The sequence below is a fragment of the Seriola aureovittata genome, chromosome 1 (assembly GCF_021018895.1).
Source record: "Seriola aureovittata isolate HTS-2021-v1 ecotype China chromosome 1, ASM2101889v1, whole genome shotgun sequence".
Lineage (NCBI taxonomy): Eukaryota > Metazoa > Chordata > Actinopteri > Carangiformes > Carangidae > Seriola > Seriola aureovittata.
In genome coordinates this window covers 18,692,983-18,719,466 of record NC_079364.1, presented here as the reverse complement: position 1 = coordinate 18,719,466, position 26,484 = coordinate 18,692,983, and the positions used below count along the sequence as shown (strand labels likewise).

Below are 26,484 nucleotides of genomic sequence, written 5' to 3'. Positions count from 1 at the left end.
TTGTATTAATTTTAATTAACTGCCACATTAAAGTGCACCCTATATTAAAGCTGATTTGATGCATGGATGAAAAAAATGATGCTATAATATTTTTGCACTCTTTCATGCCTTGCCAGTTTCCCAGCCGTAACGCTTCTTGATGATTTTCATAATATTTGTCGATGCAAGACAGTAATTGATTTTTTGATGTTTGTCATTTCTACTATGTCACTTTGTTCCACAAGATTTGTACTAATCTTTCAGATTTGCACATTACACTAATTCAATCCCAAGTATTGTGATTATACCTATGTTCTTCTGTGCTCTCTTCTTTTTCTGAGCTTGTACTCTTCCTGTTTTCTTCCCAGATGCTGAGTGTCACCCAGGCAGCAGGCTCTCCTGCTGTGTCATTGGTCTACACTGTGAGTAATGGCACTGTCTTCCTAAACGGCACCACTGCCTCAAATCTCCTTGGTCAGCTGTCAGCTGAGCTGGTGGGCTACTTCCTCTTCTATCCACCACTTATCATTGCTGAGCGTAAGTTAGAATTTGCATTGTGAAATACATGTGTTAGTCAGGGGTTATTCAACAGCCTTACATGAAGAGACACAAGACGTAGTTCTTGTGTTCTCTTGGTAATGATTTGTTCTCCAAATACAAATTAAATTAAACAAAAAACAAGCGTTTTGCTTTTACTTTTTTGTGTTGATGCCTGCAAGAGGTTCTCTATAAACTTTTCACAAAGCATCCTTGTCTCTCATCTTTGATTCCACATCTCTGGACAAAGAAACAGATTTATTGATTGACTTTATTAGTAGAAATCAAGACCTGATCCAACCTTAAAAAATGCAGTTCATTCAATGTCATAAAAAGTGGTTGTTTTCTGAATTTTATCTCAGAAGGTTTACACTCAGTTATCCAATTGCTAAGCCTGAGTGATGTCCAGTTTCTCAGTAATTGGATGTTTGTGACTGTTCTGCTGCTTTTATGATCACAGTTGTTTTTAATGATTGAGTCACTTAAACATAGTCGATGCAACTAAGACATAACTAAGCCCATGCCTTTCATCTCAGCCTCCTTTGAGGGCATGCTCAGTCTGGCGCTCCGTCTGTGTTAGAGTTATACACAGAGAAAAACAAATGAAGAGTGACAGGGAATCAGCGGGAGTCTAAACAGCAATCCCAGTTGAGTCCCAGTGTGCAGTCTGTTTCATCCCCAACCAGTATAAATGGCGAATGATATATATAAATATATATATATATATATATGACATATATGACATATAATGAAACATAATTTTTATGGTACCTTATTGTTCCCTGAAGGGGAGAATCATAGTTTTGCTCGACTTTGTTCACAGTAAATTCTGAATATAAGTTCATAAAACAGAACCGGGCTCTTGTAGCGGATTTAAGCTCCTTTTAGACACAGTTTCACCCAGAAATGGTCTGGAAATTTTCTATGTCAGGATCAAGCTCTAACAGCAACCAGACTTCACATTCTGGGTATGTGCTTCCCTTGTGCTGTTAGTGTGAACAACAGCCATGGGAGTTTAACAGTGTAGTGTATTGCATGCAGGAGCCTTTTATCTACCATTGTATAACAAGTCCATTATGTACCCAGACAGATGCAACATGTCATGTGTGGTGCATTTTACTTGAAATCTCTACGGATAGTAGCCAATAGCACGAGCAGGATGAATGATCTTTCCTATGCAACAGTCTTTTGGAGTGTCTCCACGGGATATTTTTCAGTTGTTCATTTCAAGCACATCTGATTGAAAAGATACGCTTACATAATCAATACATCTTTCCACACAGGCCATGTCACAGCTCATGTTCCACTTGCGTTATACATGACCTGAAGCGTATTTTCATGCTTTAAGTCTATTTTCTTGTGTTTTACACGTGTGATGGGGTCTGAGTGCTGCCAAAATGCAGCTGACCTGCAGCTCTGTAAATCCTGTGTAGACATTTATAGAGGAGTGAAGCTGCTGCTGCTGCTGCTCTGCTAATGTGCTGCTCATGCTAGGCCTCCTGTGTGGACATGGTGTTGAAGGTTATATATGTGTAGAAGTGGTCTTAGTGTCTTACAAAATGTAGTTCTGTGTAACCAAATCTCTGTCTAATCAAGCTCAAGGAAATGTGGAGAAAATCTATAAAAAGACACTTTAGGTCAAGGAGACAGGCAGCCATTAGATTGGCTGTGCATTTGAACAGCCCCACGCCTGGAAATTGCACCTCTGGTTAGGTTTCTGTTCAAGCAGAAATAAGTCTTGCTAGTTTAATTCCAATGGGTTCTAACCAGCTGCGGTGCTTTGAATACTCCTCCAGACGTTGGTCTGTGGTCTTCGGTTTTTGGTCTTGGACTTTGACAAAACAGGGCATCGGCTATGCAAGATCATGCTCAGGATCACAGCAGAGTTGCTGCTTGAGCTAAGAACTAAGCCCGGGGTTTCCCTGTATTACCATCTAGCTGAGTGCAGTCTTGAAAGCACTTTTTTTTTTTTTTTTTTTTTTTTTGAAGCACTTGCTGTGCCATGGGGCAAATTGGCTATGGATCTTCTCTCACCTCCCAGAGTGTACATTGCTGGACCACATTTAGCAGAATTTAGAACCAAAAGTTCACATTCAGTCAAGTGCTGTGAAGGCAGGGGTAGGTTGGAAAGTATCTGTCTATCCAGGCGCTGATGTGCAAGGCTCAAACTTCCTTCCTCAGTGAGACATCTAGCTTAGCACACAGACCAAAATGAATGGTGTGTTATTGCTGCCCTCTTCAACACAAATGTTCTTTCAAAAAGCAAGCGTGAAATTTCAAATTTCCCCCAAATATGGTTAATAAAGTTAATCTTATGTTAATACCATTCGTAAACTCAGCCAAGTTCAATGTGACTCATAGTTTACTGTGTTAGTTTTATCTTATACGCACGAATAACATCTGGCAAGCAATTTAACAGGTAGTGTTTATGGTTGGCTTCGATCATTCGACTCCTGCGGTGTCTTTTTAATTGGTACAGGTGAATGTACCAAGAATCTGGTAAATACGTCCATGGAATAATCCTCCTTTATGGATGTGATAGATGTGGACTCCCTGATTGCTGCGTTACTCAGTCGTCCAGCCTGCAGTGGATCATGGGATACTGAGGGCAGCATAGGACACAGATATAGAAGGTTGCATGTCTCAGCTGAATTCAATCCTTCGAAGCAAGCAGCACCTGAATTGCGATGCAGCATCAGTATCACTGAAGCAAGACAGCAGTTTTAGTTCACACACTGTTTAAATCAAGATGAATAGAATCTCTGCTAGAGAGCATTAAATTGAAGTTCACTTTGTGTTGTGATTGAATTAAATTAGAAAGTGAAGTTACCCATGGGCGGGACGATTCGGTTGGGGATCAGGGGAAGAGAGGAAGGCAACTAGATACAAAGAGACTCTAATGAAGAGGAAACTGGAGGAAAACCCAGTAAGAAAGGGGAGTAAAAGAACCACAGAGAGTGTGTCAGTGATTTTGCTCTGTTTGTTTTGTACCCTCACCATCAGTGATATTACACTGTTCACAGGAGGTGTGAGCATATGCTGGCAGTGGCTGCCTCCGCACTTCAAAGCCAATTATCGCAGTAAATAATTAACAGTGGGGGATTCTCATTCCACCTTGGGCTCTGCTCTGACAGAAAAGACCAGGGATCTCACACCACTCCTGTTTGTAGCACTGAGTACTCCAACATTCCTGTGATGCTTGTGTAGGCTGGACTGCTGCGTTCAGCCCGTGCACTCCCCCTCTGCTCTTCAACGATGTCTCTCAGGTGGAACATGAGTAAGGCTGTCGGCAAAATGTCTCTTTTTTAGACTTAAACAATCACTGAAAACTACCGGCTTTACAGGTGCAGAATATGAAATATTGTTTTAATAATAGTTTTCTGTTTGTGAATTAAGTTTCTTTTCCCATTTCTTTTTTCATCTCCTTCTCTCTTGTCCCCCAGACTCTCATCACACAACATGCAGAGGCTCGTGATTCAAACTTATAGACAGCATCGAACAGTTTTTGCTGACAGCCTTTCCATTAAATGACCTTACTGTTACTCCCCCCCCCCCCCCCCCCCTCCTGTCCTGTCATGCCTGAGTGTACATTTCTGTAGCGAGTCTTCTTTCACAGGCCAGTGATACAACATTCCCCCAAACACTGCACCAGCCTCCAGCACAAGAGCGTAATCAGGCAGGAAATAGATGTAAGAGAACACAGAGACAACCAGAGCTCAGGCAGCTGAAAGCTCTCCTCGCTTCTGTATTTGTCTGACATGCAGCGATAACGAGGCTTTAAACTGAGATCTCAACCGCACAAAAGTGTAAACTGTCCCTCTTCTTCATGAAAGGTTTCAGAAGTGTTTGTGTACTTGGCCTGGATTTACAAGCACTGGTTTTCTCAAAAGCAAAATGTCTGGCCAGTGAGAGCACCACTTGTTGGAATGATAATCACACAGTTGCAGCAGTGAAAATGATTTTGTTATTGTTCCTGATGATTTCGTATTTTTTTTCTAGATTGTAGTTTATTAAATGAAAGACTGATTCTAATGGCTGAAACAGCTTGAAACTGTAAAATGAAAACAAATTTGTAAAGCCAAATGTAAAATACACTGCAGTGTGAGAAGATGATCAGGTAATATTTTGTATTTTACTTTACATTCTATCTGTAGGGTTTTCTTTTTCTTTTAAAGGTTTTTTACCTTTTCTCTAATTTTTTTAATTTATTTTCACTTTCATGTTTAGTTTTACTTTTTTATTTTAAACTGTATTTTGATATGATTATGTATTTTGCTACAGCAAAAATAAAGTGATTACATAACAACAAAAAATAGATAAAAGAGGTTTATGAAGAGTAATCAAAGATTGAATGTTTATTTGGGCTAATGATAATGTTTGTTTTTTGTCTTCGTCTTTGCAGCACTGGAGTATCACAATCTGAACACCTCCATTGCAACCAGAGACTTTTGGGTTATCACAGGTAGGGATGCATATGAAAAACCATAACACCCTCTGGGGGAATCTACCCATTGTATTGCAAAGAAAATCCTTCTTTGGTCCTCTTGTGCTACTGTGAGCATGATATCTGTTTATGAATCACCAGTGGTACACATTTGACAAGTTGTCAAATTCGAGCGATTCTTTCTGCACTACTTCATGGCACAGAAAACACTTGAACACAGGATGTGTGTGGCAGACATGCACCTATTCAGCTGTGGATTTCATGCTGGGCGCTATTTATGGAAACTTCAAGACATAATGCATCTGCTTATGTTTATAATCTAAACTGCCTCTTTTCACAGGAGTGATTATCTGCATAGGACTCCTGGGTGGTTTGTTGTTTAGTATTTACTCTGTGAGCTTTATGGATGACTACATAGACTGAGCAACAAGGAATACACTTCAGTGTTCAAAGGCACCCACACTGCTTTACTGTATAATGGATGGGCCTCTCAGATCAGCCTGTGAAGCTCTTAACCCTGCACTTACTGCGATGAAAGGCCGAGTCAGTTCAAGGTCATCCCCTAGATAATGGGATTTAGTCACACTGAACAAGATGTACAACCAGGATTACTGCTTTTCAACTGTTGTTAAAACAGAACAGATTACAGCTGCATTGGCTGATGTTTGACCACTGCCGGACAGAGAGACTCCAAAACAATCTTCCAACTCGTTATTCATCTTTAGCTTATCAAGTTGTTATGGCCAATAGCAAATTTCTCTCTTACATTTCGATTAGACATACAGAGCAACATGAGCTTCCTATGAAACCATAAAGGCTGGAAATCCTCTGTAGGTCTCAACAGAATCACAAAGCGGAAAAACACAACAATCTGCTCAGTAAGTCGCGAAAGTTTGACATCTAACTTAAATAGGGGTGGCAGAAAATCCAGGCTACTGGCTTGGATGGCAAAGTTACTGTCAGGGTCTTGGTGAAACTAACAGAGGTGTATAATATATTAGTACAGAATGTTTGTCAGTGTGGAGTCAGTGTGCTTTAAGTGAAGTGCCTGTCAGATAGTCAGACAGCGTCTGGATCCCCTCCCGCCAAACCTTTCAGATAAGGGTGGCTGATCTGACGATTTTACATCACAGTCAGTTTTGAAGACGTCTGCTTCGTTTTCAAGCGCATTGTAGAGATCATGATAGTTTACCAACTGCGCTTGATCTACCCAAATGCTACGATCACAACCCAACGGAATGGTTGCCTACTAGATGGCTGTGCTGATTGGCCAAATTTTATCACGTCTCTATCGTAGGGTCTCTTTCACACGTGACATATTTGAAAAACATTTCAACGTGAGCTTGCAGCATGGCGGATGACAAGCTGGTGCCAACAAAGGACTCGGCGTCAGCAGTGTCTCAGTGGTTCGGCTATGCATAGTCAGTGTTTCTCAAAGCAAAGTTATCATTAAACGTTGTGCAACAGTCGGAACCTCAGGGAGGTAGAATGACCAAATCTATTCAACCGCCTTAAAAGGAAGTATCTGAAGGAACATGCAACCGCACTCATCTGTATCTCACAAGGTCCAGAAACATAAACAGTTATCAGTGACCTACACCTTGGAGCATTCGAAAAAAATACAGTCAAAGCTGTGGACAACGTGGGATTTAAGACACTGATACACATGACCATTTTGAAAACAGTGTCTTTAATGCAGCGCAAGTCCATAGACTGGTTCTAATCTGAATTATTATCGACAGTACATTTCAAAATAAGGAAGAAAGATCACTGTTCAGATTGTGGATTGTGATTGTGTGTTTAAAAAGAGGGTGATATGAGTTTTTGGGAAGATCTTGCCTTCAGATGTGATCGTTTGGCCTTTCATGATGAGTGATGATGTGTTGGTTTGCCGAAGCTTTCTTTTTTTTTTTTAATTGAAGATTGTCAGTTAAATACCTATAAAATCATTGTGTATTTACAGCAAATGGGTACATAGATTGCTGCATAAAAATTTGAAAATGCTCAAGTCTGTCTTTGTCAATCATACACACACATTTCTAATTCTGCCTCTATCCCTTCTTTGTTTGTGCTCGCTCTCAAAGCCAATAATTTATTTTCTCTTTTAACAACCATCTGGCCATCCTCTTCCTTTCGTCTACATTTGCAGTGATCCAGGATGTGGATAACGCCAGCCTGGAGGGACAGTACCAAAGCTTTGCCAGTTTGATGGAGCAGCGGCTGGCAGAGTTGTTTGTGTTGGCAGGCCAGCAGGGCACTCGTTTTAGACGAGCCACTGCTGTAGGCAGCTACACTGTGCAGGTAAGAAACTGGCACGGCGGCCCTCAGGGAATGCCAGGTCTGAGTTTCTTTGGAAGAACAAACAGTCTAGGATGCACAGCGTTAGAGAGTGAAAACAATCAGTCATTTTTAGATTCTTATTCTGATGTTCTGCCTGAATGCCCTGGCATGTCAGTCTGAAGGCTAATTGAAGCATTAGTCCAATAGTTTTGTTGGCTTATTTCTTACACTATGAATATTTCATGAGATGTACACTTTGATACGCACTTCTGCACACGCTTGTATGATTGCTTGTGGTCAGCCCCTCATAATTAGGGAGCTTCTCAGCTCATCATCTGCTAATTGCTCATCAAAACAAGTCAGAGGTTGAATGATTTACTAAACAAGTACACTCTGCTGTCCATGTGCTTCTTCCTCTCACAAGCCTCTCTGCCTAGATACATGGTTTTACTCGTGTTTTCTGAAATGTAAGCTGCTTAATTACAACGAACCGGGCATTCAATTGCAGCTGATGTTGAATCTATTGAGTGTATGCCATTTCTTTTCTTTTCCAATCAGATGGTGAGCATCCGTAGGGTGTCAGGTTTGAAGAATCCAGCAGAGATGACCTACTACGTCCAGCACAACGGCATTCCTCTAACGGGCACGTCAGCTGCCAAAGTCCTGAACACAGTGGACTCTCAGACCATGGCGCTCACCCTGGGCTACTTTGTCCAGCTGCAAGCAGAACGTAAGCACGGCATAGTTCTAGCATTTGACAAGTAAGCAAATAGACAGAAACACTGACAGACAGACATGCAAAGCAAAACACATGACTCATGCTGAGTTCCGAAGGACGAGCTTGTGCTGGGGTGAAGGGAGAAGAAGAAAAGGTTGAGAAAGCTCTTTGCTCTCTAATCTCCCTGAAACGCTCCCGGCAGGACATTGTTTGTTTTGGCTGCAGTGCTGCTCACTGCGATGTGAAGGGGGGAGAGAGTGAGACAGAGTTGGTCAAGAGAGAGCAGGAGAGAGAAAATGCTGCATTCTCTCTTGGGTTGTAGTCTACAGTAGCTGAATCAGGCTCTCTGCATATCAGGTTGAACTGTATTCAGTGTCACCTAACGTGGGTGTGATGGATGCTTCTGTGTGTTTTAGCAGGAAAAGCAGGCTGCGTATTACATTTCCCATGAACCGGTCAATGGACTTACTATTGAATTAGATTGATTAGTCTATTGAATGATATATGTTTCTCTTTTTTCAGCCGTGGTCAAGAACCCTCCTAATAACCTTTGGATAATCGCTGCAGTCTTGGCCCCCATCGCTGTAGTAACACTCATTATAATCATCATCACAGCTGTGCTGTGCAGGAAGAATAAAAATGACTTCAAAGCTGATGCCATTGGCAACCTCAATCCTCGAGCTAAGGTATCTCCCTTTCCTCTCTGTGTATCTACCTGTCTTTCTTGAAGTAGACTAGAGTCAAAATGATGATCATACCAGCTTACTTTGATAAGTGATTCATTGTTTTGTTGTATTGTATGTATTGTTCAGGCATTGTGTTTTTCAGGCTTCTCAAATGTAATAATTTGCTTCCTCTATTGGGTTTAAATCATTAGAAACTTCTTTGGATTTTGGACTGTTGGTCAGACAAAACAAGATATTGGAAGCTTTTGGGCTCTGGGAAATTGACTCATTTCTGTAGTTTTAGACAATTGATTACAAACTGATTAATTGAATAATGGGAGGAAATAATCAGCAGATTAATCGATAATGAAAATAATTATTACTGGTGGCCCGAGATTAGGCATTTGTGACTTTATAGCTACAGAAGGCAGAGTGTGTGGTACAGTACACAGTATGTCAGTGAGGGATGAAAGTCTGCAATAATCAATGTGTGGGTGACTTTTCCTATACAGATAAAGGTAACACTTTACGTTTTTGATTAAATTCCAAATAATTTACTGGAAGTTTCCCAGATAGAACCATGTAATCTGTTTTTTTTAATTATAGTTGAATAGAGAGTAAAGATCAGTTGGTACACATGATAGTTTTCAAGTTCTCAAATTATGAATGATGACTAGATATTTACTGTGATTTAAATGGAGCAATATCTTTCATGGAAATCCCTCTGCAAATGAATAAAAAAATCAACATAACCAATTAAACTAAAATAACTGTCCCAGACTTTATTCTCTATGTTCTGTGTAATTAGTAAACTCCATGCTTCTTTCCAGAAAACTTTCAAGAAAATATTAGGAAATAATGGAAATGAAGTGTTCCCAAGATAACTGAATTTTATATAGTTTGTTTTGATTTCTGTATAATGTTTTGTATTGTCTGTGTAATAGCATCTCTATGACCTGTGTTAATCCATTGGCCAGGTTCATGGTCAATCGTGAAGCTTACAACAACACACACACACACACACACACACACACACACACACACACACACACACACGGTTAAAAACATTTTCTCTTTCTCTCACTTTCAGATGGCGTATCGGAGAGACGTTGGCTATTATCACCAGGTATCTGCCTTTCTCTGTATCCTCTCATTACCGATCTCTGTTTTCATCTGTAGGGCTCAGCTGTGCCAACAGTAAGATTTGAATGGGATTCTGTGCAAACATCACCTTTGATATATTTCAATAAATCCAGCTGTGCTGATGAAAAGTAAGGATACAACAGCACTTTGGAGAAACAAACCTTTCACAATGAGAATTTTCTCGGATGAAAGGCAGGTATTACCTATTCCTCTTACATCAGTCTCCAGATAGCAAATTTGAAATACTAAGCTTTACAGAGAATGGTTATTATGGAGATCTGTTTTTCAAGCATAATGAGTGTGTGTGTCTGTGTGTGTGCTGACACTTGTTTGTTTTGAGTTGAGAAGATTGAACACTGTTTCAATTATTGTTGCGTCAAGGGTGTCACAATGCCCTAATCAAAGTTATGTCTCCACCTCCATGTCTGTTGTTTTTTGTGTGCAGTGGTTCACTGTTAGACATCATTGTAGAATAATAAAAATGCAGTGTATAACACTCAGCATGTCCCCCTGCTTTATTTATGAAATATCATTAGACAGAAAGCAATAAAATCTTCTATATTACACAGCAACTTCAGCACTACTTTCACAGCAGTTAATATTACAGAAACTCTTAGGTCCTGCGAAGTCTCATCATGTAAAAGCAACAGCAAAAACCTTAATTGCTCCAGATATGAACAAACCCCTGAGTGTCTTCTGATAAACCAACATTTTAGGCACTGTATGTTGTCGGTTCTTTCTAATAAGTTATGTAAAAATCTAGGAAAATTCTTATCGTGCTCAAAGATAGTGACTCCTAAAATTTAAATGAGGGTCTTGCAGTACCCCCTCTGTGTTACTCTCACTGTCTGTAAGCCAAACGATCTTGCACCATGGCTTGGCTGCACTGAAGCTGTGACTTGTGTCTGACAATTTATGACACTGCGATTAGAGTGGTCCTAAATATTTCACTGTGTGTGTGTGTGTGTGTGTGTGTGTGTGTGTGTGGGTGTGTGTGTGTGTGTGTGTGTGTGTGTGTGTGTGTGTGTGTGTGTGTGTGTGTGTGTGTGTGTGTATGTGTGTGTGTGTGTGTGTGTTTGTGTGTGTGTATTAGTGTGAAGGATTTGAACTCCTTTGGCCCCTTATGAACCTTTCCCTATAAACGTGGACATATTTATGGAAGAACATGTAAGGTGGAACACCATGAGTCCTCTTCCTCCTCCCTCTTATCCTCTAATGCGTTCTAACATTTTAACTTCATTACTATATTTCTGTGAAAGTCAGCAAATCTCATCTTGTCACCGCCCACTGCGAGTCATTTATTTGACAAGAATTTGGAAGAGGATGAAAAAGGGCCTCAGTTAAATCTGTGCTTATCTATTTCAAGGCAGTGCAGCGCAGTCATCCTAGTTCAGTTCCTTAAATCCTTTGGACATCTTTTAAAAAGATACACTTTTGAGCTATCTTGAGATGTCTGTCTATGTGACACTTCTGGTTGGCTAGTGTACATCTCTTTGTTTCAGCCATTAATAATAACTTTTTATGACCACAGGTATGCAGAAGGATATCAGTCTTAAGCAACCTCTTTTGTCTTTCTCCATTTTGACTCAACCTGTCCACCAGCCAGTCCAGGGTTTTGACTATGCCAAACAGCATCTGGGACAACAGGGAGGAGATGAAGAGACTCTTCCTGTCAGTCAGGATACCTTAGTGATGTCCCTACAAATTCGGGACACACCACTTTCACTTGAAAAGGCCCTGCAGCAAGACGGAACTGCCAACAAGAAAAGCCTCACTGCTGACAGACACAAAAGGTATCATTATCTCTATGCATATTCACCTCCTTATGCTGTAATCTTTATCACCAAAAAAAAACTAACTTTAATAACTACAACTTTTACTTTTAGACAATTTTCATGTTTTACAGGACAAAGGACTTAACTGACTGAACAACACTGTTAGTGTGTTAAAATAAAATCGGGAATTTATCTAGATGATGTCGGCCTTAGAATAAAGTTTTATTTTGGATTTTCTGTAGGTGAAGAAATACCTTACTGACATGTGGTCTAGCAAAGAATGTGATCTATTTTGTTTTGGAGGTAAGATTAAACACTGCATGATTATTAATGATCACAGTTATAATCTATTTACAAATCAATCAAGGATGCAAAAAAACATTAAAAGATGAGGAGACAGTTGATTTAGAAAGATGTGTTTGTCTACAGATTTTTGTGTGTATGGATATGGAATAATCTGAGGCAGCTTCACGGGAAACATAATTTAAGTTTATTAGAACTCATCTTTTAAGTACTTCATTTTGGATAAATGCAAGGTGATCAAAGTCAGCGCACTGAAGTGCATTTACAGTTTTTAGAGTGGAACTGACATTTAAATTCTCCTCACTTTTACATATGTACTATAATAACACTGCAGTTATTGTTTATAATATATTCTTAGATCCTTAACACTGGTTCGGCAAAAGACGTCGACTTTAAGATGAGCGCAGAGGAAAGGCCAGACTGAGGCGTATTTGTCTCCGTTAACATTTTGCCAGGTTAGAAGGAAAGATGTTGCTTCCACAGCCAGATGATAGTCTATACAGAATTCTCCATCACTAGAGACTGATGGCAAGCATCCAAAGTGTAATATATTTGTTTACAGTGTGTGTGTGTGTGTGTGTGTGTGTGTGTGTGTGTGTGTTATGTCAAGGATTGCACCACTGCTCTGTCAGAAAGCTCCTGGGTCACATACAGAGAGGCAAAACAATAAAACACAAAGATCCCTCCAGCCCTATTGTCTGTCCTCGTTCTACCCTGATGCTGAACGATAGGCAGCCATTAACTGAGCTCGCTGTTCGGGCAGGTGAAATTAACCATTTTCCCCATCTGAGAGTCAGCGGCGGTGTTTCCGAAATTAATTGCTATGTTAAATCATGTTAAATTATTAAATCGAGTTAAAGCAAAAGGGCATCATTTTTCAAAGCGATGTAGGATAATGAGATCCAATAAAATTTATATGACAGAATAGGGAATCTATGGACCTCCAGTGATGATTTTGGAGCCTTTGGGGGGCACAAAAGTTTTTAATTTGTTGTTTATCAAAATGTTGGTCTTAAAGGTTCCTATCTTTTAATGAGATCATGTCTGAAGATGTAATCATTCATAAGAATTTCTCCGTTTTTCAACCAGCTATACGTCTTCCCTGCTTTTTCATAAAGTACTCATCACATAAAGTGATAGTAACGTAGCATCATACATGAAAACCAAGAGATAAGATATGCTGTAGTATGTGGCACGTTTAATAAGCTTAAGTCTGGTGGACTCTTGGTAGCCACACAAAGGTAGATTACATCTCACAAGCTCAGTTTTCATTATAAGATGAAAATTTGAAAAAAAACAAAACAAAAAAACACTAAATCATAATGCTTTAAGCCCAACAGATGCATGTCAAATCAAATATTGAACAATGTTTAGTGTTTGGGTTTAATGTCCCCTCAAAACAGTTGTACAACGGTTATATGAACTAAGTATGTACATCGAGTGTTTCTAGCCTCAGTTTTACTTAGCACTTTTAGAACAGTTGCTGTGATTTTCCAGTTTAATAATGGAGTCCACTAGTAGATTTATCTATACATTTATCTTTTATCTTTATTTGCTACTGTGCAGCATATGTCATAGCTAGAGGAAAAGCAGACATCCTGACTTTAGCTCTTTACTTGATGCTAAGATCAGTGACGGACAAGCGAATGCTGTGTTCATTCAATCAGGTTTAGGTTCACAGTTCTCTTTGACATCTGACTGAAGGTGAAATCTGTCATTCATCTGTTGCACTGCGTGTTTGAAATGACATCTGTCCCTAGATGCCCATTGTCATCCCTTCTTTTGTACTTAAGTCACTCATCTGTTCGCCTCCAAACACCAAGACAGGATCAAACATACTCTCAAACAGCCAATGTAAACGTTTCCCGTACACCTCAATTAATTTTTACACATTACACGTCTTTGTCGAGCCTGTGACTGTTGCATGGAGCTAGCTCTCTGCAGCGCTGCCTCGACGAGAGCAGGGGAGGGCAGCCGCTGTTCCACTGTCTCCCTTTGCTGTTATCATTTTTACCAGACAATTAGGGGATAGACCATGGCGCTTTGATGTCACTGTCAGCCTCGTGGTCCTCTGAGCCGCTGCTTGATCAGCTCTAATTCCAACTACAGTACAGCGTTTGAAGCTAGTGAAACAAGAATTGGATAAAGCAATTGTTTGTCCAATTAAAGGACCAGTCTTGCTTCACCCAGGACATGAACGCACACTGGTTTTGAAACACAGTACATCCACAAAGCATGTATGGGGAAAGACACATGAACATAAAAATGCACAATGTTCACAAATGCAGACATGCAGATAAATGTACAGAGACACACACATACAAACACACATCATTCAGAAAGGGAAAGACTAGATTTAAAATTCATTATCATAAAATTTGAAACTTGACCAGCTGATGGCTGTTTGATGTCTTTTGGTCTTTATGCTGTTGTTGCCGTTTTTTGGACAATCAGCTGATTTTTTCATTTCACTGTAAAACTAGTTGGTATCAATTAACAAAACCTGAACACAAAGGACTGAATAGTCTCAACTCGACTGGTGTACTTCATATACAGGCAGTGTGCAGTGGTGGCTTCACTATGAACCCCTAGTTTTTCATTATGCAAAAAAAAAATACAATAATAATTTATCATGTTTACTGGACTCAGGCTCAAGAGAGGGGGAGAGGAAGGTGAGGTTGTTAAAGGAAAGGATGACATAACCTGGCTGCGTGCCCAGCTTCCTGAGAGCTCACCGCCTTTCCTGTTGCTATGGTTACTTGCAGCAAGTTGCCGAGTGAGGACGGTTCCGTCATCAGCAACGAATCAGAGAAGCTGAATTCCAGCAGGGGCTTGACAGTGCCGAAAGTCACAGCACAGCAGAAACTGACAAAGGAGGAGACGCACAAGAGGGATGGTGAGAGTCGCACGGTGATGCAAATACAAATAATTTATTCTACAGCTCCTTCGCAGGCAAGGTCAGGTGTGTCACAAATGCCAAAAATCTTTTCCAGTTCTCTCCTGCATGACAAACTTCTACAAATGTGTCTGTTTCTCATGCACGCAGGTTCCCTAAGAGAAAGGCACTGCAGTTTTTTTTTCTTTTTTTTTTTTTAAGCCAGAAAGGTAGCCACTCAGCAGTAAGCAGAGATGGACCTGATGAATATACATGAGACAGCCGCTCTGCTGACATGATACAGTATGTCAGAGTAGTGGATGCTGTGACACAGTGGCAGAAACACATACAGGCGCACAAACACACACACACACACACACACAAAAATAAAAGATGCAGAAAGAGCATATGAAGTCTCACATGCTCTTTTAAGTAAAAGCCTTTCACACATTGAGTTATTCGCTGTTCTATTCTTGTCCACTGAAGCTAGCTGTTCCACATGTGGTGGGTGTGAGTTAAATTAATCAATTTAAAATACTCTGCTTATAAATTGGATTGCGCTCTCGAGATTATGATTTTCTTAATGGCTGGATTTGAATAATTCATCAGCTGAGTTAAGTGAAACTAGAACTGAATCCAGTTTGTCTGATGTCAGATAAGGAATAAAAGTGCAAAGTCAGTTTCTTTCATCTATCACAGAGATGCATTGCCGCAACCTTGGAAGCCAAAACTATCTTTGTGATCTATTGTCTCCGTCCACCACTTCATTTGCTGATGCAGACGACTGATGTTTGACATAATCCCACAGTGTCAGCCACAGAGATACAAGGTGATGAGAGCAAGAGAGTGGTGGTGGTGGTGGTGATGGGGGACAGGCAGACACAGAGACAAAGAGGGATTGTGACAGTTTGTTCCTCTTTGATTGACAATGTAATGATTAGAGGTATTTGTAGTCTCTTTGTGAGTGAACTCCCTCTCTGTTCTTCAGATCCATATGACACCTCCTCTGGCTCCCTGCAGCTCATCTCCATAAAGCCCATGGTGGCTCAGCCTAACTACTCACACCCTGCATCGTCTGACCGCAGCCAGGACTCAGCCATTGTCAATGGAGAGGTGATGCACATGCACGCATCTGATTGTAGAGATATGCAGACTGACATGCACATAGATGCAAATAGAGACACAAACAATCGAACATCTGTGCACTCATCTATTGAAAGCCCTGAAAATCTATTTTCTCTATGAAAAACACGATTTTACACACAAAAAAAACCACTAAAGCAGGAGAAAACTTTGTACATATATTTTGTGAGGCAGGTGCGTAGGAACAGGATGAGTCGATCCAAAGTGGCAATCAGAAAATCCCGCTCACTGTCTGACTTGCAGCAAAAGAATTTAATGCAACGTTTCAGTCCTTTTGACTGATGAAGGTCTAGGACCGAAACGTTGCATTAAATAGTTTGTTGCAGGTCAGAAAGCGTGCGGGATTTTTGATTGCCACACACACACACACACACACAAAAAAAAACACTATAAAAAAGTTGAGATGGAAGATTTGAATCAAAATGTTATACAGTTGTGGCGTCATTTGCTTGTGTCAGTCAAATCATGATGATGACACTGTCACAGTCCTGAAGAAACACATTTTTGAGTGTTAAATTCTTAATAAATACTTAATGTTTTTCCCCCAAAACTTTTATTTTGTTTTTTTGCTTATTCCGTTATTGAATATTTAAATGAATGTAGAATAGATTTCAGGGGCTGTAAAACATGCATCAATAATGTGAAATTAAATAGAAAAAATGACAGCATTATTTTAAATCAGTTACATGATTGGGTAAGATACGGTATGGTAAGATTAGGCAAATTTTATGCATGAAACTGCAACACTAATCACCAACATATTCCTGCCATTTCTCTATTTTAGAATATGATTTTTTTATATATATTGTAAGCTTATCGCACAGAAGATTGTATAATACAACCTTTACAGTGAAAACTGACTGTTATTACCAGATCAAAGAACAGCTGAAAACAGTTGGTTCAGTAACATGATGCAGAACACTTTGTTTTTATTATTCATTTAATCCATCTGTAATTTTGATGCCGTATAATAAACATGAAAAATAATAAGTTTTGAATCTTTCTGACTGATTATTGCATAACAGTTTCATTTTTAGAGCTTCTCCCTCTCGAACAATCTGATCTTTCAACCCTCGAAGACAAAGCAGAGCCATACCACGCACCGCAAGAAGAACCTTGCGTCCGTTTCCATTCTGATCTCCCCATGTTCCTTTGCATCCTGCGCTCTTTCCTCTCTACAGGTGAACTTGGCTCTGAAGCAGAAGTCAGACATTGAGCACTACAGGAACAAGCTGAGGCTGAAGGCTAAGAGGAAGGGCTATTATGATTTCCCCTCCACCGACGGCAGCAGCAGCAGTCGAGCCCTGGCGCAGAGACAGCGGCACAGTCATGAGAGGGCAGCCGGTGAGCATGGCAGACCACTGGAGCCTGATGATGAGCGAGGTTCCACTTATGTCAAGTCTCACAGGAGGTGAGGGGAGAATGGAAAAGCAAGTGGAACCTGGGTTTGACTGAGTGTAAACAGAAAGGAAAATCCTTGCTCGCATTAGGGTGGGGAGGAGACCTCCCATACATGGACACAGTTTGATTGGGCTTCTCACCATGGGCAGTTATCCGTAACTGCTGACCCCTGCCTTGTCTAATTAGCTCATAGATAAGTGAAACTGTCCCCTCTAATGTTGTCATTATCCTGTCTTAGCAGGCATTGAGAGACCCATCAGGTCTGTCTGATTAGTTTGATGCAAGTCCTGAGCTTCCATAATGGGGATAAGAGGATTGGCAGGGTGTTGGATGGTCCACTATGCTGGTTCTGTCCTGCTTCCTCTTTACAGATACACATAAAGATGGACTGTCTTTGGATATTACAGATTTAGGTCAAGTGTGCAAACAGTCTTTTCCACACCAGATTAACATGCCCCCATACCAGCTGCACTCGGAACAGAAAGCAACTTTTGAATTTCGGCTTGTGTGTTAGTGAGGGGTTGGATGGCTATGTTTATATCCCACCCTGGTGAGCAAGATAAGGATTTTAGCAGCTATTTGCTGTCGAAATTAGTGTGTGGCTGATTAGCTACACCAACAACATACAGTACATTCCCCCAGATGGAGAGATCATGTCAGAGCATGTTTGCTGATATGCATATTGTCCTCAGTCAATGATTATACATTGTTGTTATGTTGTACTGGATGCTGTATCAGTGTTGCATTTTACTGTGAAAACACCTCAAGGCTATTCTCACATCTGGCATCTGACGTAACATTTAGAAAGATTATTTGAAATATTTACGAAGCTCTTTTACTCAATCTCCTCATGAGATTGTATGTATCTCAATTTATATAACTTTCTGAAAGGAAAATCAAATACATCTCCCAACCACGTTCATACTGTCTGGCACAATGAAGTTCAGAAGGTTCATTGTACCAGACCGTCCCTCCACCTCCCACTCCCTTTCACTGCAGGCACACTGAAACTGAACTGAAAGTAATTGAAATGTTTTAACTTAACTACCCCAGGTCTGACTTGTACTGAATGCACTCCTCACTCTAATTGGCAGGCACTCCCAGGTAGGGCAGACGGCATATCGCAGCAGACAGAGTCTGAGCAGTCCAAGTCCCGGAGGAACAGAGATGGACCTGCTTGTTATGAGGGAGAGACCCAGGAGAGGCATCCGCAACAGTGGCTACGATGTGAGTCACATGTCATCACCCACAGACACTGTGTCCCAACCAAATGCAGATCATTAACATTTTGAAAAAGTAGCACCTACTCTGACAAAGTGATTGACAGTTTGATGCATATAATTTTAGGTTATTAGCAATATACATTTAGAGGGCTGGTGAACAAGTAATATACTAGCAATAGTAGTTCTTACTTGTGAAGAACATATAAACTTTTAAGTTATTATATATATTAATGATGTACTAGGGATTTACTATTCAAATACAAACATTTGCTCATTTATATGCTTGTTACCAAATTGAGATGATAATTTAAAAAAAAAAAACCTGATGCTACTTTTTTACTTTTGTGAGATGGAATATAAAAATAGAAAAGATCATCATCAATCAGAGCTTGTCAGTGCTAAATCTGTGCCTTATTACCCTATTTAAGACACAGCGCAGCAACAGAGCTAGAAATCAGACATAGTGCGCCCAGGTGTGGCTTCAAGTGGGCCACAGCAAGGAGGAGAAGTGGTTCATTCATAATTAAGAGTAAAATTTTATGAGGTCCTGTCGTTTTGATATATAATGCATCTCAGGATGCCTGGTTTATGTCTCCACTCTTTCATTGTTCCATTATGTTTCTGTGTTTCTGTCATGAAGTCCCAATACTAGCATGAGCAGACCATTCCTAAAGAGGGTTTTCATTCTGAGCTGTCCTTTTGTAAAAATTTTAAGCGGTGATAGAAATATTCCACTGAACTGTTGTTTACCTGCTATCCATTTTGACCCATCACAGCAAGAAAAACACAGGTGTAACTGGCTCTGGTATTGTACTTGCTGGCTTGGCTGACAAGGACACAGCTAAGAAAGAAATTATATAATCCTGTGCTTTGTCTGCTATTGCAAGTCAAATGTCTGCTGTGAAAATAACATATTGTGCATTTTATTGAGAAAAATCAGCTGCTTGGGACGAAATGCCACAGGTCTTAACGTGACAAACATAACAAATTAAATAACAGAAAGCTCTTGACAGGCTCTAAAAAATTTAAATTTTCCAGACAGAGAAATTTCTTGACTCCAACCTCCCATTGTCGTGACTCTTTGTCAGTTTGTACTTGCTGTGGCTAAACTCAGTGTAGCCAACTGTTCAGCTCTGTTAGAAATATGGCACAATAGCCAGTACAAGCTACACAGTCCACTCTGAGAACTCGTGGTCATGTTGATTACAGTGGGACTAGTGTGGCTGCAGGCCCCATCTCTGCAGATGCAAGTCTCTGCTGTTTCATGTTGCAGGGGGGGCTGATTTATGAGGTGCACTACGCTAGGTCTCCTGTGGCTACCCTCTATTCCTACAGGAAGTGGGGCAGCCTCAACTCTTGTTAATTTATCACTGAATATAAGGTCTGGATAAATGGAAACAGAGGTTGGGAGAGGGAGAAAAACAAGAGGATATGAAAAAGAGGCTGAGACCTCGGAACATGTGAGTAAGGGATGGGAAAGATAGAATGAAGTAGCAGTTGAATTGAGAATGGTTGTATTGAATATAATGCAGATAAGAAAAGAGAAACAGAGGAGGAAGATACAAAATAGTATGAGCACACATAAATTAGGCCTCCAGTAACTTTTTAAATGTTGTTGGCTTGTTTATAAGTGCAGAGCAGTGTAGGTTTGCACTCACTGAAGCAAACTGCCTGGTTCTGATGCTGAACCTACTGTGACAAAGCAGTAACACCGCTGGAACAAACTCTTCCTGCATGAGTTTTTCTCAGAAACTATTGCAGCTCTGTCAACAACCCACTGAGAGAATGACAGAAGATGTTATAGAATTTGCAGTTTCCCAGCTTTCTCAGGGCGTACCTGTTAATAACCTGCTAATTCAATAAGGAGATGTTGAATTTTCCGATATTTGATCCAGGTGTAAATCAGAATATGCCCTCCCAGGTGTCCACTGCTACAGATTCACCCATACAAGACATCGACCATAAAACTACCATGAAATTTTGGAGTTTCATATCCTTTTATTCGTATATGTATAACAGATTCAGTGTCCTTTGTAGCTTTGTTTCCTTATAAATCAGATCACTTGTAAAGTCTGTTATAAAATAGCTCACACTGTTGATATGTACTTGCAAGTCAAAGTTGGAAGATGTGTGTTGAGTCTCAATTGTGAATGGGTTTGCATGTTTTAGACGGAGCCTGAGTTGATAGAAGAGACAAATGTTGACCGTCTAATGGGGCCGCGGGGATACATGTATGGCCGGGGCTTGAAAGGCCACTCAGAGACATCCACTCTGAGCTCACAGCCGTCCATTGATGAAGTGCGACAGCAGATGCACCTGCTGCTGGAGGAAGCATTCAGCCTGGCTTCAGGGGGACAGTCCACGTCCGGAAGGCAGTCCCACCACCACCACCACCACCAACAGCAACAACAACAACAACAACAACAACCCCCTCCTGACCACTACAACCCTGCACCGCCTCCCCTCCCTTATGCAGATGTGGTGACCAGCGCTCCGGGCACGATGAGCTGCGGACGGGGGGGCCTGCAGTGGGTACCATCTTATGGTGCAGACGTGTATCAGTGCAGCCTGCCTAAACCAGTAAGTGGGCTAAGATTATTTCCTCTCTCTGAAGAGCTGTGATAGAGTCTCTGTAACCTTAAATGCCTTTCACTATCTGTTTAAGGCCTTTCGCTTCACCCAGCTCCCTGAGATGGCCATGGGTTCTCCTCCCCCTTTACCACCTCGCACTGGACCTCCTCCTGGGACCTCCTTAAGACGGTAAGGCTGAACAACACACACACACACACACACACACACACACACACACACACACACACACACACACGCAGATGCAGACAGAAACATATACGCTATGTCTGTAGCATCCCAAAACCCATCAGATATTCAACATTTATTCAGTGTTATTCAGTATTGTATAAATTTGAATATTGAACTAGTGCATTGAGAGATGGTAAGAATGTTAATAAGGTACACGCTTCTTCACATGGACTGCATCTGCCATCTAGTGACATTGGTGTAGTATTGCAGCATCTCTATGTTTATGCCTCTCCCATCTCTGTCCAACTTAGTTCCACTTCTGACCTGGGGCCTAAGGGAAGGAGCTCAGAGACATCTGTCACTGAAATGCAAAGTCAACATGACAACAACCCATATGGGCTAACCACTAGAGCAGCACTTCCATCTATCACTGCAGAGCAGCCTGTGTCAAACTACTCAGGTAAGCGTACGATAAGATGACTTTGTATTTTAAAAGTAACCCATAATGTGCTTTACTTCTGTGCCAACATTAATTTTTCAAGAATAGTAATATTCTGATAAAATAAAACTCCTGGAAGGAAAATCTTAAATTTAGTCATCCCCTGAAATGCATTCTTCAGTGACTGTTGAAAATATATCCATCACTCTCTCTTCTCTTCCCTACAGGAAACCCAATAACAGCTGTCTACGCCATCCCAGCCTCCAGGCCCGGCTACTCAGAATACTTTGTCTCCACACCACCCACCTCCTACCATAGTCCCTCTTGGATGTCCTATCCACCTGAGCCTGAGGATGTGCCGCCCCAGTGGGCAGACTCTGTAAGGAAGCCCATATTTCTTGCTTAGCAAGCACCTAGCCCTAAATGACTAAACAGCGGTAGAGTAGCGTGAACAGATGTCTTGATGAAACTGGGACAATCACAGTTTTCAAGCATTTGTCTCAGTGATATATACCCACAACCGCTCTTTGTCCTAACAATTAGACCTTTAAAATAAACTATTCTAAGTGACTATTGTGAAATTCCATCCAACAGTAAAGCTATATCCAGAGCATGAACAGGTTATAAAAGTGCTCTAAACAGAAAAGACGGTTCTTGATGCTGCCACCCGGACAATTTCATTTTATACTTTTAAGCTGAAAAAACTGAATACAGTCTAGTAAAACTGTAAACACTGTTGTAATTTTTGTGGACTGTTATTAAAATCCTCAACCCCACTCTCACCTGCTGGTTGTCAGGATGTTTTTCCGCATAAATTGTGGTCAACCCACGGAGCCAGAAAGTGAGCTACAGCACTGTAGCAGGAATGAACACTTGAACACAAAGTAGAAACATCATTAGGGAAATATACTCTTTAAGCATCCTTCTACCTTCTCCTCTGTTTTTCATGAAATTAACACAGGTCCCATTCGTCCTGTCAGATCTGTTATTACCCATGTGACCCTCCCTCCCCTCCCCCTGCACTGGACTCTCCTTGTTTGTATGAACTGTTCTCTTTTTTCCCTGTCTGTTTGCCTGTTTCAACCAGATGCTTTCACGCAGTGTCTTTTTGCAGAACCAGTGTCATTTAGAAACCATTTGCTGAACTGAATTTATGGCTGCCGTTGAGTGGACACAACAAAATACCGGGGTAGTTGAGCACATTTCCTAAATGAACTCCTATTTTCCTTTTTTCCCATCACACTGATAAAAATTTTGTATCGGCATTCAAAAGTAGTCAATTTTTGGAGTTCAAACACAGTTTGAACCAAAATCCATTTTAGTGTCATATATTTGTAGATCTCCACACTCATTACTTTCCCTGTTATTTTGGCTCATTTATAATGATTATTTCCTCAGATACAACTGTGTATATTTTCCCTTTTCACCCATTTAATTCTTTCTAGAATAGTGGTGAGAGAAAATGTTCACTCAGCAAAACTATCGCATATACTGTATCCTTCTAAAGATCTAATTGGCAGCCATTATTTTTGTGGGTAGTGATCATATGGAGTTGCTGTATGACTGATTTCATGTCTTTCCTGTTTTCCAGGTGCCCCTGCCTGGGTATGTAGAGGCTTTTCCTCATCCTCGCTACCCACAGGGGAGCCCCACCAGGCTGTCCCTGGAGTATAACCAGGCACTGGAGCAGCCTCCCGTTGCCCCTAGCACAGCCTCCCAGCAAAGCCTGCCCAAGGTGGTGAAGGACATGGACAGCATGCCCCTGAGCAGCCTCTCCACCTCTGCACTCGTGCAGGCTATCCGGCAGGAGGTGGCCAAGCTGGCGAAGAAACAAAATGACATGTTTGAGTTTTGATTCTGTCCCCTTGTGTGCAGGAGAAGGTTAACTGTGCATTGGTCTCCAACAGAGGCACACTAAGGTGGTACTCCAGACTGATTTTTGATGTTTGTATTGTAAAATGAACTGATCGTCTTACCCACTGATTGATTTCTTTTCATGTACTGTTGCTGTTTTTCAGCTCCTGACTTAAAGGAATGGAAAATGCTTTATCTTTTTTTTTTTTTTTATTTGTTTTATTTTTTTTTTAGAAAAAAACGAACATCCTCTATTGATGATGTCCCAAGTAACTACATGCATCTCTTCTTTGTAGATATGTCAATAGGATACGCTAAATATGGAAAACGTAATTTTTTCCAGCATTAGACATTTTTTGTGAATCAGCATCAGTTGAGAAGAGAGAAAAAGTAGCATTATTGTCTGTACTGAGAGGACCAAATACTTCCTGTCAGATGTTAAGTATAAACCACAGTGTATATGAGCATGTACAGTATAAGGACATCATGTATCTTCTCTCCTTTTATAGACCATTGACTTCAAAAAGACTGGGTACATGAATATCAGTTCAAACCAAATCAGACTACCACACCACTTATTTAAAATTCTTTATTTTCATATCACATGTCAACACCATAAAAATAACAAACACTGACTGTCTTTGCTCATCTAGTAATGTTTTAATTGAATTTAATAAATTGATTTAAACTAATTCCCTTTAATCAACAAATGGACTCAGTCCAGGATATATGTATCCGCCTTTTTAGTTTAAACCAATTGATCATGAAATCTTAAGATGCATCTATGATGATGAAGTGACATATAGATGAAAATGTTTGCCTTTATGTATCTGAAATAGATGGAAGCTTTAATCCTTGCAAATCCTTGTTTGGATGTGCGCAAGGAACATTGATTTGGTTGACACTGATAGAGATTTTCTTTTGAAAGTAATGGATGGTTATTATAGCATACCGTTAATGTTGTTAAATACTTAAAAACATGAACTATATCTATATGTTTTTATCTTTTCTTGATTAAAATGACAAAATCTCTTTGGCCTCCAAAAACTCAAATGGAAAAGCTTTTAAGTGAATCAATATTTGCAGCTGGATGGACATCACAAAAGGGCAGTTCCCAGTGGTTTGAAGATGCACACATTTTAATACACATTCAACCCCGACATCTAAGTCACAAAATAATTCTCTTTGCTGCCGGTAATAGTGCCATAGTTTCTTATAACGGTGGGTCCATTGTTTGTTTACTGCGCCTTAAGGCTCTTAATGTTCTTATTGAGTGCACTTCACAAATCAGACCCCAAGTCCATGTGGGTATTTGAGCTAATGAGAAGTCCTGCATCAGTACTGCTGAGCTGTAAGTGCTGATCTCTCTGTATAAAATTGTGGATGCCTGCCTGAACATTGTTTCAGATTGAGTGTATAGTACTTGTCCTTTTCTAAGGTGCTATATGCTGAGTTAGACATTTACTAATTGATACAATAGAAAATTCATAATTACAAATAGGCTTAAAAAAGTCTTCTTAACATTATTAATAGATTTTAATTATACCAGAATCTCACCTCTATATTTTAAATTTTACTGCCCTGAATGAAGTTATTTGTCAGGCAATTATTGAATATCATAACAGAGCTTAATAGAAATAGCTTCCACACACCAAGTCAGGTAAGAAATAACCTATGAAAAAAAATCAAAAATATCAACATAAATAGAACTTAAATTAGATAGAATGAAAGACAGTCTGTCTTTCTTTCTTCAAACATGAATAAAAGCAAATGATTAAGGATGCGGACCCAGGAATCAGAAGTGATGTAAAGTGCTGGGCAGTATATATTTCTTTTACAAAATTGTGCTTACAGTTCATGTTAAACAACAGACTGAGTGGTTAAAGCTGCTGGAGTAAAGGAGACTAGCTTTTCAAAGCTATTCCAGTAGCAGGAAAGAGAGAGGGAGGGTGGTTGAACGCTTAAATTAATATTTTAAAGGTAAGCTTATTGCTCTTGAATAACTCTGCTTGACATCTTAATCAACTTTTAAAACTATTTCATTTCTTTTATCTTAAAAATCAAACAGATTAAGGCCAATAGCAGGACAGTGCACAACAGAGAACTATGAACTATCCACTCAAACTCCTAAAACAAACGTCATTAGATCATTTCACAAATGAAAGGAATTCATCTTTTTTGGAACAAAGACTCATTTTCACTGTGGCATAAAAGCCTTCAATAGGTTATGATGAGCTCTTCATGCAGAGCTGCTGGTTTGGGGATGGGAATTGGGAACTGACTGCCGATGAGTGCATGTAGGTCTATAGCAGGGGTGCTACAATATGTTTGCATAAACAAGCAAGTGAGATGCTATACATTGCCTAATTTTTCTATATTATTGCAAATCACATGGAGCTCTTTGCTGATTATTATAATCAATTCTGTCATAGGAAAACTCTCAAGTGTGGCATAAGAAAGACAACTATGAGTGAAAATGCCTTTAAATCATTATTTCCTTCTGTAAAACAGTATTGCTATTACAGTTGTACTGGATGAAATTAGTCATTTTGCATAATGACTTTTGAACAAACCCGCCCTCTCTTAAAAAAAATTTTTCTTTTATACTCATGCCTGTTGGTGTGTAAGTAGGTACAAGGAAATACTGTATGTCTTAAACTCAACAAGAATTATGTTGTTGCTTGTTTTCCCAAGATTCATTTTACTCATTATTCAGAGGAGCACTTAATGTCTTAAGAACTGTACTAAATACAGTGAAACCATTTTTGTGTATACCAGAAGTGAACACCTTTCCACATTCTCATGCTGGATAATTGAGAAACCTTAGTGATATTAAATAAAAGGGTTTAAGGTGGTTTATTGGTTTATAAAAATGAATGAGTATTTATTCTAGAAAATGAAGTATGAAGTGAGCTAAACCTATTAAACATCCGTGTCTTTTTGTC

General features: G+C 40.1%; 1 protein-coding gene across 1 annotated transcript in view; it reads left to right on the top strand.

Moving 5' to 3' along the window:
- The window catches only part of kiaa1549lb (KIAA1549-like b), a 62,274-nt gene extending 35,790 nt beyond the window's left edge, over positions 1-26,484 (top strand). Inside the window, exons 7-22 of the mRNA XM_056381555.1 lie at positions 348-516; positions 4,919-4,978; positions 7,110-7,261; positions 7,799-7,970; positions 8,481-8,644; positions 9,714-9,749; positions 11,369-11,559; positions 14,610-14,740; positions 15,708-15,832; positions 17,044-17,273; positions 18,358-18,490; positions 20,656-21,066; positions 21,152-21,246; positions 21,558-21,706; positions 21,913-22,064; positions 23,277-26,484. Of these exons, the coding sequence (XP_056237530.1) occupies positions 348-516; positions 4,919-4,978; positions 7,110-7,261; positions 7,799-7,970; positions 8,481-8,644; positions 9,714-9,749; positions 11,369-11,559; positions 14,610-14,740; positions 15,708-15,832; positions 17,044-17,273; positions 18,358-18,490; positions 20,656-21,066; positions 21,152-21,246; positions 21,558-21,706; positions 21,913-22,064; positions 23,277-23,540 (2,634 nt within the window). The 3' untranslated portion in view covers positions 23,541-26,484. The remainder of the gene's footprint in view (positions 1-347; positions 517-4,918; positions 4,979-7,109; positions 7,262-7,798; positions 7,971-8,480; positions 8,645-9,713; positions 9,750-11,368; positions 11,560-14,609; positions 14,741-15,707; positions 15,833-17,043; positions 17,274-18,357; positions 18,491-20,655; positions 21,067-21,151; positions 21,247-21,557; positions 21,707-21,912; positions 22,065-23,276) is intronic.